Raw genomic sequence first — 15,371 nt, 5'->3', positions numbered from 1 at the left:
TATAATGAGCGGAGATATGAAAAACAGACATTGCGTTGTTTTCATATGGATTACTTTATCTCAGAATATTTGTTTTCGACAGCACTTGTTTAGTTTAAAAGTAGACATTCCAGGCTTTCTATAGATATCTCTCTCATGTCTCTTCGTTGAGTATTCACGGAGTTACGGTTCATTTTAATGAAATGTTTGTACATGACGATCAGCGGAGACAAAGACTGTAGACAGCGCACCTTGTTTGTTATCTTTATTTTATAAGTGCACAAAGGTTTTTTGTTATTATGTCTGTATCCAAAAAAAACTAGACCCTTTACAGATTCGATTGATGTATTGCTCTTATCTGTACGATAAAAACTGAGTGTGTAATTTATCAGGGGTTATCAGGAGAAAATGACTCAAAACGCATATATGCGTTAATCGACTCGAAAGGGTTAAAGCCTCATGAAAATTTGCCGGGATGCATAGGTACATCATTTGAGTCGTGGCCGTGTTGTACTTAAACACGGCATCGCAATGTTTGCAGTTAACTAGTTCGCTTTTTAAATCAAAATGGTCCCACGCCACACTTCGCCGTGACATCTTCATGATTATTCTTTGAAATCAAAACGGAAGATCACAGATAACCGAGTAGGGTGTCATTGACAAATGCCCCATGGTGGTAAAATATTTAATTGCTGCCACACAGTGAAATTCATTTATTTGCTTGAAGACTCGCACTACGCAACGCAACCTGCATTAGATTAAAAAAATGCTTTAGATTAATCGATAACAAATTAACATGATCGAGGAAAATCTTAACGATCAATTATCGATCGTCGATTAATCATGCCCATCCCTACCTCTGATAACTGATAAATGGGCAAATTTAAAATTGAATAATTTTTTTTTGTCCAAATATATTAAAAATAAACACAAAAATAATTAATTTGAACCCTTTTGTTGTGTCCCAGGCATTTTGACACAGAGGATTTTCCATTTTCTAAAAATGTTAATGTTCCTTTATTGAATTGGACTAAAACTTACTTTGCTCAAACGGCATAGAAGCTTCCTAGAAAAATTTCCCCACACCTTGTTACACTTGTGGTGTTCCTGATCAGAAAATGACGAGCCTCTGAAAAATGTATATATAATAACTAAATATTGTATATAATATGGTCAACTTGTTTAGCATAGGTTTTTTATATTTGCTTTTATTGGAATTGACTGCTCACAGTGTTGTAGTACTCTCATGAACATGCTTTGAAAACTGACAAAGAAAATAAATTGTTGACTAAAGTAATTATTTTAGTTTTCTTTGCGCACAAAAAGTATTCTTGTAGCTTTATAAAATTATAGTTGACTCACTAATGTCACACGGACTATTTTAATGTCCTTACTACCTTTCCGGGCCTTGAATGTGGTAGTTGCGTTGCTCTTAACACCGCACAATTGTTAAATGCTACAGATGAGTTAGCATGAGGCATTACAACATAAATTAGAGTATGAGAAATTGATATTTGTTTTCAGATTTGAATATGAACAACATTATTAAATAAGTGTTTATAAAGTTGCTTTGGAAGACATAATCTGAATTTAAAAGTAGGGAAAATTAACTCAATTAAATGTTCAGTACTACTGACCATCATAAAATAAATAACTCAACTGATATGGTACCGATGTATTGTGCATATACCTCTGGTGTCTTATGGTATTAATGCTATTGAAAACGCAAAACCACACTTAAACCATAGCAGGGATTATTCTAAACGTTTTATTAACCTATCAAATTAAATAAACATATAATACAGTGTCTAATTATGATAAAGGCTTTTTTCAACATTATTAAATACAGTTTGTTTTTGTCGGCAGCATTAACATTTTTCATTTTTCAAAACTCATTTTCAAGTGCATACAAGGCCCAAGCCCATTTGTCACATAAACTCAAAACTGAACTAATAAGCTTCGAACTCGGCCCGTTTCTGAACACTATTAAGAAGAGTTTGCTTTCCTCTGATTACAGCCTTTGGGTCACAGCCAGACTGGGCACATCCAGACGTACTCACATCTGGTCTTTCTCAACCAGGGATCGCGCAATACTTTTGAAAATTCTGTGCAAAAATCACTTTGATTTCAGTAGATGATGATGCTAAAATCTCTTTTTCATATATGTATCTAGGTTTGTCCAATCAAGGCTGTAGGCCACAAGATGTGCTGCTCGTCCCAAGCCCACTCTTCTGCTGGTAGATTGATCCCAAACCTGTGAGAGAAAAAAAAAAAAGCATTTAATGTGTTTAATCAACATGGGAGTTAAAAACACTTTCTTACATTAGTAAATCAGTCTGAAGAAAATGACCTTTCTGGGACATTCAATCTAATGTGTGGTAGGAAACTGTCCATGTGTGTTCACGCATTGCTGGAGCTTTTCCTCTTTGGCTCTTCTGCAATGGCAAAGCTGAAAAAGAAGGTTAAACCATCATCATGTCATCTTTCAGGAAGTGCACGCCTATTTCATATCACACCATATGATAAGACCTAATGAACTGGCGCGACAAGCATAGCTGTGTTCCTGTGCAGACTACCGTACTTGCTGTAACAGGAAGTTGTGGCAGAACATAAAAGACTTATGGACATCACACTAGTCTTGCGAAATGTATGAATCTAAGGATTCCCAACAGAGAAATGTGTACCATACATCTGCGTTTAAACATTTGTTTATTCTTTTATATGGAATATTGCTTTAATACCGTTCTCTTTTCCATGAAGCTGGCTAAGAAGTCGTCAATCTCTGTCTTTCCTTCCAGGAAGTTCTCTGCTGTCTCCTCCGACTCCTCTTCGGCCTGATGGGCTGCTACCTTTAATCTGGCCTGAATTGCACTCAGACTGCAGCTCTGGCAAATGAAAATCAAAGTGAACATTTAAAAAAAAAAAAAAAAAAAAAACAGCCATTACTTCATTCTTCAGTGTTGCATGATTCTTTATTAAATTAAATTAAATTAAAATGCTGAATACTTCTTACTATTAACAAATGGTGAAACCAGTTGTGCAGGTTTATATTGTTGTGGAAACTATCAAAATTTTAGAGAATGTAAAAAAAATATATATATATTATAATGAAAATAGAGGAAAACGTTTATATTTCTATTTGTAAAGGACACAATTAAATTGATCAAAAGTGAAAGCAAAGACATTTATAAATGATCTACTAATAATCGGGTAACAACTGAATTAAGCACCGTTAAAGACTAGAGTAAATGCACCTCAGCAATTACAAGAATAAAACCAAATCTTAAAATATGCTAATATTTCAAAATATTACTATTTTTCTTTATTTCTGATTAAATAAATACAATCATGTTTTGACTAGTCCAGTCCATTCAACAATTAACCTGAGCCAAATGCAACTGGATTAAAAAAAGTTCTTGTCACAATCAGATGTGAATAATAAATCATTTTCACGCGTGTTTTACCTCACTCAGCTCATGTTGCCTTTGCATTTTGGTTTCAAATGCAGACTTCATCTGGGTTAACTGTTCGTACTACAGAAAACAAAACATTCTCATTGTTAACATTCTCAAAAAGAAAAATACTGAGAAGATCGCAATGTACAGTGGGGTCCAAAAGTCTGAGACAACTTGTGAAAATGTACAGGCTCTTAGACCCAAGTGTTTGTTCCAGTATTTGTGAAAGTACATACCTTACACAACATCTCTTGTCTCTTGTTCTCCAGTTGAGGCTCGAGTTGTAGGTTCTTTTCTGCAATTAAGACATATTACTTCTATTATTTATAAACCAAAAAAAAAACGGATCTGATCTATGTTGAACTATGTTACAGGTATGGGTCTATAGGTTTAAAGGACTAGCTTGATGATTCAAATAATCGGTGTATTGCTTATTTCCAACACAAATCCCACTGAAACCACTTTGGACTAAAATTTAGATTAGAGACAAGCTCAAACTACAGTGCACTCAGAAAACTCACTGGCCATCTCCACAATGTTGTTGACCAGTTCCTCTTTGTCAGAGGTTACTTGTTTGAGCTGAGGCAGACACATGAAGAACTCCAACAGCATGTCATCTTGATCACTCATGTCCTTCAGCTGAGAATTACTAGGAGATTACAAACAGACAAACCCACCAGAAAGATGAGAGAATGTGACGATTATCAAATTCATATGTTCAAATAAGACATAATTTGCATGGACAGACAAAAGTAAAAGGGATGTTTTAGTATTATACCTAAAACATTAAAAAAAAGCAATGCCATGAAGCATCATACCTCATCTCAGACAGTTCTGGAAATGTATCTGGGATTTCAGGCATCCTGTATATGTGTCCATTGAGTCCTGACTGCATAAGAAGAACATCAAAAGTGAGCATTTACGGGTTATTGTGGCTTGAATTATGGGTGTTCATTTTTTTTTTGTCATAATTATGACTTTATCAACTAATTTTATTTCATAATAACTTAATTGTTTACAATATTTTATCTTAATTGTAGCTTCGTCTTCTTTTTTCTTTTTTTTATAAATAAGGCTTTCATAAGGCACAGTACACTGAACTCAGTTTTGATGCACATAAAAGCACTATATCATATTAATCAACAACACAGTCTTTTGCAAGCACAACACTGCCTTTACTGACAGTGTGAATACTGTAACCTCTTAGTCTGATTGCTTTATATTGTCATAATCATAATTCAAAATATGAGATAAAAGTAATACATGTGAGAAGTCACAGTTGGTGTTTTTTGTTTTGTTTGTTTTTTCTCATAATTGTCACACCTCAAACTTTTTATCTCATTATTTAGACTTTGTATCACATTATTTGATATTTTTGGTCCAAAAATAGCAAAAACTGCAACTTTATTCAGCATTGTCTTCTCTTCCATGTCTGTTGTGAGAGAGAGTTCAAAACAAAGCAGTCTGGATATCCGGTTCGCGAAAGAATCATTCAGTTCACCAAATCGATCTGAATCGTTTTAAATGGTTTGCATCTCTAATACGCATTAATCCACAAATGACTTAAGCTGTTAACTTTTTTTAATGTGGCTGACACTCCCTCTGAGTTCAAACAAACCAATATCCTGGAGTTATGCATGCACTCAAACAGTACACTGACTGAACTGCTGTGAAGAGAGAACTGAAGATGAACACCGAGCCGAGCCAGATACCGAACAATAGACAGACTAGTTCACGGGTCATGTGGCTGCATCGGTTTTCGGATCCCCAGCAGTTCTTTCTGACAGTTCGATTCAATAAACCGGTTGAAGAAAACGGTTAAACAGTTCTTTTGCGCTTGACGTAATGGCGTCATTTGCGATGATTGCCCTTGATTCAAGCCTTCGGTTTACCTGGGCTCATAACACTAGCACAGAATCAGTTCAGAATCAATCACCGAAAGAATCAGTTCAGTTCAGACGCTCTGTGTGTCGGTTTGCTTCACGCTGAATCACACAACACATGCGCAATATCATCAGCTCCTCGGTTCTCGATTCGGATGCGTCCGACAGAAATGTTTCTTGACTCGAGAACGAGTCAATCTTTCGTTCATTATCTGGCTTGGCTCAGTGTTCATCTTCAGTTCTCTCTTCACAGTAGTTCAGTCAATGTACTGTTTGAGTACATTAATTACTCCGGGATATTGGTTTGTTTGAACTCAGAGGGAGTGTTAGCCACATTAAAAAAGTTAACAGCTTAAGTCATTTGTGGATTAATGTGTATTAGAAACGCGAACCGTTTAAAACGGTTCAGTTCGATTTGGTGAACTGAATGATTCGTTAGCGAACCGGATATCCAGACTGCTGGAAGACACGGACAGACACGGAAGAGAAGACAATGCTGAATAAAGTCGTCGTTTTTGCTATTTTTGGACCAAAATGTATTTTCGATGCCCTCTGATGTCACATGGACTACTTTGATGATGTGTTTCTTACCTTTCTGGACATAGACAGTATACCATACACACAGCTTTAGTGGAGGGAGTGAGAGCTCTCGGACTAAATCTAAAATATCTTAAACTGTGTTCCGAAGATAAACGGATGTCTTACAGGTTTGAAACAAAATGAGGGTAAGTTATTAATGACATAATTTTGCTATCTGGGTGAACTAACCCTTTAACATTTCCTGCTTGTCGTCAGACTATTCAAAACAATACCAAGTGGTGATCCAGTCAAAACTAACGTTGACACGGCTGTCAGAAGTTTTTATCAAAATGTGGAACTTTTTGGTTACTCAAAAGTAATAGGACATTAAAAAGGTAAAACTGGAAATGTGTTAGAAACGTTGCGTTAGATTGTTATCTCAAAATGGTCTATGGCGGTGTTAAAATACAAAAGCAGTAATCTTAATCAACCAATTGGCTGAATGCCTGTTAGGTACCTGTGAGTCAGCAGTCGGTACAGGAAGAGGAAGGTCTGTGATGAGTCCATACGCTGGTGCTGCTGGTCGTGGAGGGGCATGTTGAGGCTCCACCCCTCCATGTGGCCCAGGGGCAGGGCCGACAGGACGCTGACCATCCTGTGGTGGGAAGGCAGGACCAAAATGGAAGCTCTGAGTTGGGTAAGGAGGCATCCCCGATGGTTTGTACATACTGAGTCACAAGACGAAGATAACAACAAAAACTCAAATTAGACATCTTACTTATTAGACACGATTTAACTTAGATATGAATCCTGGTAAAATGGTGAAAAGTACTCACTAAGGAAAGGCGGAACCTGACATCAAGGCAGGAGGACTTTGCCAAAACTCATCTAGCAGACTCTGAATTACTTTTCCTAAATCTGAATGCATTCCAAACTTGAGCGGGAAGGAAAAACGAAAGAGAAGTATAACGGTTGAGATTGTAGAACTTGTTTCTGTATTGTTCTGTAAAACTTTTTTAGAAAGCTATGCATTTTCAGGTCAACTCAAGCCAGCATGTGACTTGATTCCATGAAAGCGGCTTTAAATTACTTGGCAAGGTGTAATGAAATTTGTTGAATTAAATTACTCATACTTTGTTGAATTATTATTAATGTATTTATATTTTTATTACTCATTTATAAAACGTATAATAGCTGCATATTTTATATTGAATTACTTTATAAGAAATAAAATTATCTTTCTTATATTTGTAGGATATTCACGGTGTGAGAAGGTTCATGTCTTACGTTATAAAAATGTGATCGGTTTTTGTGTGATCGGCAAGTTGAGATGCCATATATATGATCAAAAGATATAATTATCAGCTGGTTCTGATCAGATGATCATTTTAGACTATTAGAAACAATATATAAAAAAATATGAACCATATTTGAACTCAAACCACATATGTTTTAAGTTGACCCTACATAGGGAAACACTGGCTAAGGTGACATTATTAGACTTTGATCAAAGATTATGAAGACAAACATTTTTATTTTGTACAATGTGAATTTATGAATCATGCACAAAAAGACCAAGAGAAACGTTTATGAAATGGAGTAACAATAATTTTAATATCATGTTGGCTTTAAAGACCAGTTTCTTAAAAGTAATATAAAATTACCAAAAACTTACATTAGTTATGAGTGGGCTGGTAACCATTGTTCCATTGTTGCCGTCTACTAAATGATGACCTACTGGTGGAAACACGCTGACCACTGGTTTCTCCTGGGGGAACTGTGGTGGGAGCAAGCTGTGAATGACAGCAAAGTCAAATGATATTAAATCACACTTAAAACCATGCAAATGTACTCATATAAATGCATAGAAATACTACAGTTTTTTATACTTACATATTGACAGTAATAGTCGAATTGTTGACAGTAAAAGGAAGTCTGTACTCTACATCCTTCTGAATTTCTGCAAGACTATGGAGACATTATGAAGTCACAGACAAATAATGAAACTTTTATTTTTATAATAATAAACAAGGTTAAAAGCATATGTTTAGGGCCTCCACAACGCCAATCACAATTGAGTGTTTTGGTAAACAGGTCAAGAAGCTGTCATTATATTTTGGTATCTTGGCACAGTTAACTAGATTGCCAGCGTCAGATTTTGTTGAACTCATCATTGCGTAAGTAGGTCAAAAAACGTGTGCTCTTAATGACTAGTATAATGTAACTTTGTCAGAATTAGGGAAGTTAAACCCGAGCGGGAACAAAATGGCTCTATCTGTTTTAATATATATATATATATATATATATATATATATATATATATATATATATATATATAATGATAATCATACTATGTGTATCATGCCACTAATTTAAGACCTATCCTGTATAGTAAGAAGGGATCTGGAGTAAACTATGAAGAGCTAATACTTTAATCTGAAACATGGGCAGCACATCCAGAACACAAGCACGAGCGCGCACGCACGGACGGACAACAACAACACAGACCACCGGGTATTCAGATGATTCATTTCACTGATCAGACCACCGAGCACGTGTTCTCAATGCTGAAATCGTGATGCTATATTCATTTTGGCTGTCCTATATCTTAGCGCGATCTCTGTTGCTATCCCGAATACCTGAACGATGTCTAGGTATTCAGCTCTCTAGGTTTGGGACACAGCCATGCAATGAGACTTACTTGGAGTGAGCGGCTTTGAGAGACTCGATCTGTCTCTGTCTTTGTTTCTGTAAGCTGTTCAGAGGAGGGATCGATCCAGAGCCCTTGGACAGGGGGAAAATCCAGTTCATCCTCGACTGCCAAAACGACAACTAACGCTGGAATCTCTCGGCGATGTCAGTTTGAAGAGGCCTGATGAAATGAAACAGAAATCCGAGAAATACCCAACGCCACCATTAGCATTAGCTACGACACTATTTAGTGTAGTAGCGACCTAACAGACGTTTAAATTAATGAACAATAAACCTAAATGAAACGCTTAAATGGCTGCCAAAAAATTATCTGTGTGGAGTTGTAGTAACACTATGAGAGATTAAGCTGTTGTCTGAAGTACACAGGCTCGCAAGAAAACAACCGTGTGCGCGTGACGTCAGCTGTTCAGAGCTGCTCGCGTCATCACTCACAGCAGGGAGGAGTTTAAAGGGACACGGGCCTAAAAACCATAGTAAAAGCCAAAAACAAGTACGGCCGGTTGATTACAGTTAATTTGTTACACAATAAAAGAATCAGAAAACTTTACATTTCAGTTCATTCTACATAGTACACAAGAACGGCAGCAGAACGACATGCTTCAAACAGTCTGAAAAACTATGCTTACCAGTTACCATGCTTCATCAAACGCATTTGAGCAATAACTAATTGGATTAGAGAAATTGTGATCACTATATACAAGTGACAATAGTCACTATGCTTATTAGATGTATAGAAGCGTTTGAGACGATCGAATGCTACTGTATCAAAAAAATGTTGTTTCTCATCACTTGAGAGTTGCCATCTTTGAGATGCCTTGTGTCAGAATTGATACTAATAGATTTTCATTTTAAATAAATAGGTTTTTATGTAATAGAGCTCTAATTTGTAATAGAGGTGTGCGATACCGCTAGATTTGGTATCGATCCGATACCAAGTAAATACAGGGCCAGTATCGCCGATACCGATACCAATACCAATACTTTTTAATAATTAAGGTGGAAGCGTCTTCAACCTAAATCTAAATGAATTTTCATGACTTTTAATTTGTTTTTGTGATTTGCATTTTGGGTTATTTATCAGTACTACAAAAGCTTTTGTTCAGAAACAACTTTTGGTTACTTCTGTTTTATTTAAATAAACAAAGTAACAAAATGATTACTTCACAAATATAAAAAAAAAATGTAAAAACAAATTCTCTTTTCAAGTAGCATGTTAATAAAAAAAAATGTTTCTCCTCTGTGCACTTCTTTTCAGGATTTTTTTTTCTTAAACAAAGTCACAAAGTTTTACTTCACAATGTAAAACAAATTCTCCTTGTACAAAATTCCTGAAGCCGACATCTTCCACTATGGAAAGAGGCTGCAGGTCCTTCACAATCATTTCTGATAGACGCCTTGTAATATCCACTGCTCTTGGAGAATCAGCTATTGATAAAATAATAAATAATAATTAAGTCTGGTGCAAATCTATGTGTAGTTTAAATATAGAAACTAGTACCCCTTTCACAGCTAACACAAAAAGGGTAGATCGGCCTGAAAATACAGCCATACAACGCTCCTCTTTCTCTCCGCCTCTGACTGACTGCTGTTAGAAATGCGCGGCTGAGCGGTGCGCGCGCCTGACTGCTGGTGGTAGCGCTAGTGGTGAGTCACGTGACGGTACAACACAGGAGAGGGGGCGGAGAGCAGTATCGAGCACGAGCAGCACTCTTGAGAGCTTGCTCTGCTCTGTGACAGTAGCAGCATTTTGACAAACACGGCCAGGTCGCAAAAAGAGAGAAACTGAAACTTAAGTATCGATATTTTCCCGTTGGTATCGATCAATACCGATACCAACGTTGGTATCGATATTATCGATATTAGTATCGATCTGCCCACCTCTAATTTGTAATGCATATCTTGTAAATGCTCTAGAAGCTGTTGCGTACTTTAATTTAAGATGGTAAATCACTATATTCTTTAATGACTGTGAGTTTGGTGTGGAGTAATGAGTCGTCTGTAGAGAAATACAGTATAAGCAGAGTGGTCTATTATTCGTATCAAAAACAAAGCTTTGAGTCTTTTACGAGCAAAAAATTAGAACATGTAGGGCTTACTATGTTCTGCATAGTTTTGCAGTTTTTGTAGTTATTAACAAGTGAAAGGAAATTTTATAGAATATATGTTCATGTCTTCACTTTGACATTCAGAGCACTGGGCAGAAATCACATCGCGTCAACACCCGCCGCGGGCCTTCGCGATGCTTTGTTTTAATTAAACAGTCGGATTCCCCTGGTCCGCACCAGTTCTAAGTCGGCTCCTCCGGCGCCCGGAGGAGGGGGGCACCGAGACGGAGGTCCCGACGCTGGGCCGTAGCTGGGGAGATCCGCGAGAAGGGCCCAGCGCACGTCCAGAGTCGCCGCCGCACACCCGTTGTGACAAATTTTCAGTTCTGATAAATTAATTAATTGTGATCAATCACTTATTATAGTAAAACATTGATGCTTTTGGATTTAAATATTTAACAAAGCATGCAAACAAACAGCCATTTTTATCATGTTCGTTTTGTCATCTTGCTAGTTCCAGTTTCTTGTTAGTTTTCTGATAACTTCTCTTTGTTGGTGAAATGATGGGGTTGCATGACGTTGTTCCTGAGAGGCTTGTTAAGGGCGGGTTAAAGTGAAGCTCAGCTGAGCTTCTGGCCCGACGGTGGAAACGCAGTGTTATTTGGCCTTGTGCTACAGGTACGAGGCTATTAGCCCCGCCTGGTCCATTTAAAGCACTGTCTTGCACTGGCCCGACAGTGGAAACACGGCTACTGATGGTCTTAATAGCTGTGTTTCCACTATCGAGCTAAGACCGGGCGTGCTAGTGCGTGCCAGGGCCAGTCGCGTTTCCACTGTCACTTCCGGGGCTTGATCGTGCCTCGTCGGGGCTTCCTCGGGGCCAACGGCCAGGTTTTTCGGCCCGACGAAATCCTTGGGCCAAAGCGGGCCAGCTGGGGCTAGAGGAGGGGTTACGATCAAAGGCGGGGTTTCTCCGCGTCTAGAGAGCGTCAGCGCGGATCATTTCAGAAAGATAACAGCTTTAACATGGGTATTAAAGACTTTTTAAAATCAGTTGAGCTCAAAACTCACTCTTAGTCAGCAGCAAGTTTTTGAAATAACTTGATCCAATGTGGATTATTATCACTAAAAAAGGCAGAAATATTTATAAGCGATGTAAAAGACTATGCACGCTAAACATTAACATTACAATGGTAAATGCAACCACTTGGAGAATTCAGAGATCTTATTCTCTATAACAACTGTGTATTTATTAAGTAAGTTAACATTTTATCTGTCGTCTGGTTTCAAGAGTTTAGCTCCACGTTGCGTATAATCAAAATACAATAATGATTTTTGTTCGTGAGCTTTTATAAAAATAGAGAGTCTGCGCTGTGGATCATAACAGAAAGATAACAGCTAACACCAGCATTAAACACTTTTTTTTAAATACGTCAAGCTCAAAAATAACTTTCAGTCAGCAGAGAGTGTTTGAAATAGCTTGATTCAATGTGGATTATAATCACCATACAAGGCAAAAATATTTATAAGCGATGTAAAAGACTATGCACGCTGGGCATTAACATTAAACATGGTAAATATGACCGCTTGAAGAAATCAGACGTCAGCTTCTTATTCTCTATCACAATCGTGTAATTATTTAGTAGGCTAACTTATATTATCTGTCACAAGCCTCGTCTCGAGAGTTTAGCTCCAAGTAGCCTATCATAAAAAAGTTTTTGTTCGGGAGCCTTTATAAAAAAATAAAGATATTATCATTCATTCTTATAATGTGACGTATAGGCTACTGTGACTACAAATAAACAGAAACAGACTCGACTGAATAAGCAGGCTATTTTCATAAGCGTTAAAAATAAATAAATAAAATAGAAAGTGTATTTATGTGTGATTAATTTTGAGTCTTGATAAATTAAATCAATATGATCACTGTATTACTTACTCTATAGTTAAAACATCCATGCTTTTGAATTTGAATATATAACAAAGCATGCAAACAAACGGCCGCTTTTATCGTGTTGGTTTTGTGATCGCACATGTTCCAGTGACTTATTTCTTAGTTTTCTGATAACTTCTCTTTGTTAGTGAAATAATGAGGTTGCATGACGTTGTTCTGAGAGGCGTGTAAAGGGCGTGTTTTAGTGACGTGCAGCGGTGCTTCAAGCTCCCCTGTGGAAACCCTCCGCTATTCTGGCCTCGATGCTACTGTCCCGGAGCTATGAGCCCCGCCCGGCCCGCTTTAAGCCCTGGCTCGCACTGGCCCGACAGTGGAAATGCGGCTTGCCATAGGCTCCTTGTTTCTCTGCTGTCTGTGAACTGATTGTTGACTTACATATTGTTGCTCTTTTGTTAGTTTTGATTGCTTGTATTGTCCTAATTTGTAAGTCGCTTTAGATGAAAGTGTCTGCTAAATGACTAAATGTAGTTCTTTTTATGAAACAAGAAATATCAAGGATAAAAACACTAAGAAAACTTACAGTTCATTAAGTCTTCTATTAACAACTAACAAAAACACTAATCATAGTTATTTTCCCCATACTGTAAAAACACAATAAGGAACATAGTTAAGAAATATAAAAATTATTTCTGAATGTATAACTTTAAACTTTTGTTAATTAATACCAGCTGTGGGCTTTCGAGTTCCACAGACAACCAATCTATCAATGATGAAATAAGTAGAGTCTAAGGCAAACCTCAATTTTTATAATTTAATACACTCCCGAATAAAAAAAAAAAAAAAAAAAACATGCTTCATTAACTACAAAAGATTTAATATTGGATATATATCTTTTTTATAAGCGTGGCTATAATGATGCAGTTAGACCTCATGAAATGAATCATCATTCTACACCCGATTCATGCTCAAAAAAAAAAAAGAGTATCAAAATTCGTCATCGTGGTTGCAGAGACACAACACTTCTAAACCCCGTTTCCTTGTCAAGAATTATAGAAATGATCCTTGAAAGTATAGTCTTCCTCTACACTGACTAAAACCAGCTCATGTCTATTCTGACACTCTTAAAGCTTTAAAGATGGTGATACAACTTAATAACCGAAGTGAGATTATTGACTTATGAAACAACAGCATTTTTAGTGTCTCATTAAAATATTAAAATTAAAATTAAACACAATTGCAGATTGAATAATGCCAGTTGTTAATTTTAACATCAGAAATAGGAAAAACGATGAACATTTAAAAAACTAACAGTTTGTTTAATTCACTATTAAAAAACTTTCTAAAATGAACTCATATTTTCTCCATACTGCAGAACACAATAACGATACACTTTTATTTTATAGTAACCTGAATTACATAGTACTTGTAATAATGGATAGATTATTTTCTGAAACATAAATCTACATGACATATCAAATTACACATGTCACACAATCTTGAATAAATAATATAAATTATAATTTGATTCTATTGTTGATTTCAAAAATAAAACCACTCTGTTCATACTCTTCTCCTCCTCTCTGTGAAATCACATTGAGGAACGTTCATCAATGACGTAAAGCATATGAATTGAATCATTACTCTACATCCGATTCACGCTCAGAGAAAAGCATCAAAGCTCATCATCGTGGTTTGAGAGACGCATCACTTTCGAAACACATTTCCTAGTTAAGAACTATAGAAATGATCCCTGAAAGTATAGTCTTAACCTGTACTGACTAAAACCAGCTCATCTCTATTCTGACACTCTGAGTCTCAAAGATGGTGACACAACCTAACAACTGCGATGAGAAAAGTTACACCGTCAACAATAGCATTTTCTGCGTCTCATTAAAATAATCCAAATAAAATACAATAATAATAATTAATTGCAGATTGAATAATGCCAGGTGTAACTTTTCTTTATAAAACGAGAAATATGAAAAACAAATAACACTAAGAAAATTAAAGTTCACTAAATCTACTAACACCTTCAAAAAAGAAAGAAAGAAAAAAAAAAACCTCGGGTAATTCTCTTTTCCTCCATACTGTATAACACAATACGTAACATACTTAAATTCTATAGTACAGATAACTGAATTCTCAACTGCAAATTTAATTTACTAACAGTTAGGCGCCTCAAAATGTCTCATATCATAAGGATCCGTGTAGTGTAACGTTTCACAATTAAATTTTCAGACCTTATGCTGTAAATGCAAAAATGAAAGCATTCATTTTTTTTTTCAGTTACTTCAAAAACTTTTTTCACTTCACTGAATTGTGACTTAAGAATTGATCATTTGAATAAAACATTAAACAATTTTCTATATTTAATATTTTACAATTTGCGCGGAAGTGTGCCACAGAATGTTTCTCAGACGCTTAATAATAAACGTATCGGTTAAGCAGAAATATAACTTATTTGATTTAAGTTTCAAGTGTCACGTGTAAAGTCTGTCTCACACACACACAAATGTTTAAATTAATTCACTAGAATAAATTTGATATTTATTAAAAATCTTACATATTCTGAAATATTTCTTGGCAATTGATCTTTGTTGTTGCATCAACTCTTTTTCATACGTTGTGACAACGTTTATTGTAATAAGTGATTTGAACTCATTTTTTTTATTTTAGGTGTACACATTAGAGATCTACAATTGCTTTAATTCATTAAATAAGCATCTGAAATCAATTATGCTGATTTTAATGCTTTCATAATTAAAACATTTATTGAACAACTTTAATCTACGTATATGCACTAAATCAGTTCTAGGTATCACAGTAGACCTGAATATTTTCATAAAAATGCACATCTTTCTCAATTTCATATGGATCATTACTA

At 36.0% G+C, this 15,371-nt stretch overlaps 1 protein-coding gene and 1 non-coding gene across 2 annotated transcripts; both read right to left on the bottom strand.

Annotated features, from left to right (window-relative positions):
* Positions 1-1,726: 1,726 nt before the first annotated feature.
* LOC113044159 (vacuolar protein sorting-associated protein 37A-like) lies at positions 1,727-8,972 on the bottom strand. Its single transcript, XM_026203832.1, has 12 exons — positions 8,538-8,972; positions 7,730-7,804; positions 7,512-7,629; positions 6,673-6,770; positions 6,354-6,564; positions 4,253-4,323; positions 3,956-4,083; positions 3,671-3,729; positions 3,444-3,512; positions 2,721-2,864; positions 2,330-2,428; positions 1,727-2,233 (listed from the first exon to the last, which is right to left on the bottom strand). The coding sequence occupies exons 1-11, from the start codon at positions 8,645-8,647 to the stop codon at positions 2,348-2,350; spliced, it is 1,164 nt and encodes a 387-aa protein (XP_026059617.1). The 5' UTR covers positions 8,648-8,972; the 3' UTR covers positions 1,727-2,233; positions 2,330-2,347.
* A 5,065-nt stretch (positions 8,973-14,037) lies between these two features.
* On the bottom strand, positions 14,038-14,253 carry LOC113044826 (small nucleolar RNA U3). Its single transcript, XR_003275932.1, has one exon. It is a non-coding gene; the product is annotated as a small nucleolar RNA U3 (small nucleolar RNA).
* Between the last annotated feature and the right edge of the window lie 1,118 nt (positions 14,254-15,371).

This window comes from Carassius auratus, chromosome 26 (genome assembly GCF_003368295.1).
Source record: "Carassius auratus strain Wakin chromosome 26, ASM336829v1, whole genome shotgun sequence".
NCBI lineage: Eukaryota > Metazoa > Chordata > Actinopteri > Cypriniformes > Cyprinidae > Carassius > Carassius auratus.
This window is presented reverse-complemented; position numbering and strand designations above follow the sequence as displayed.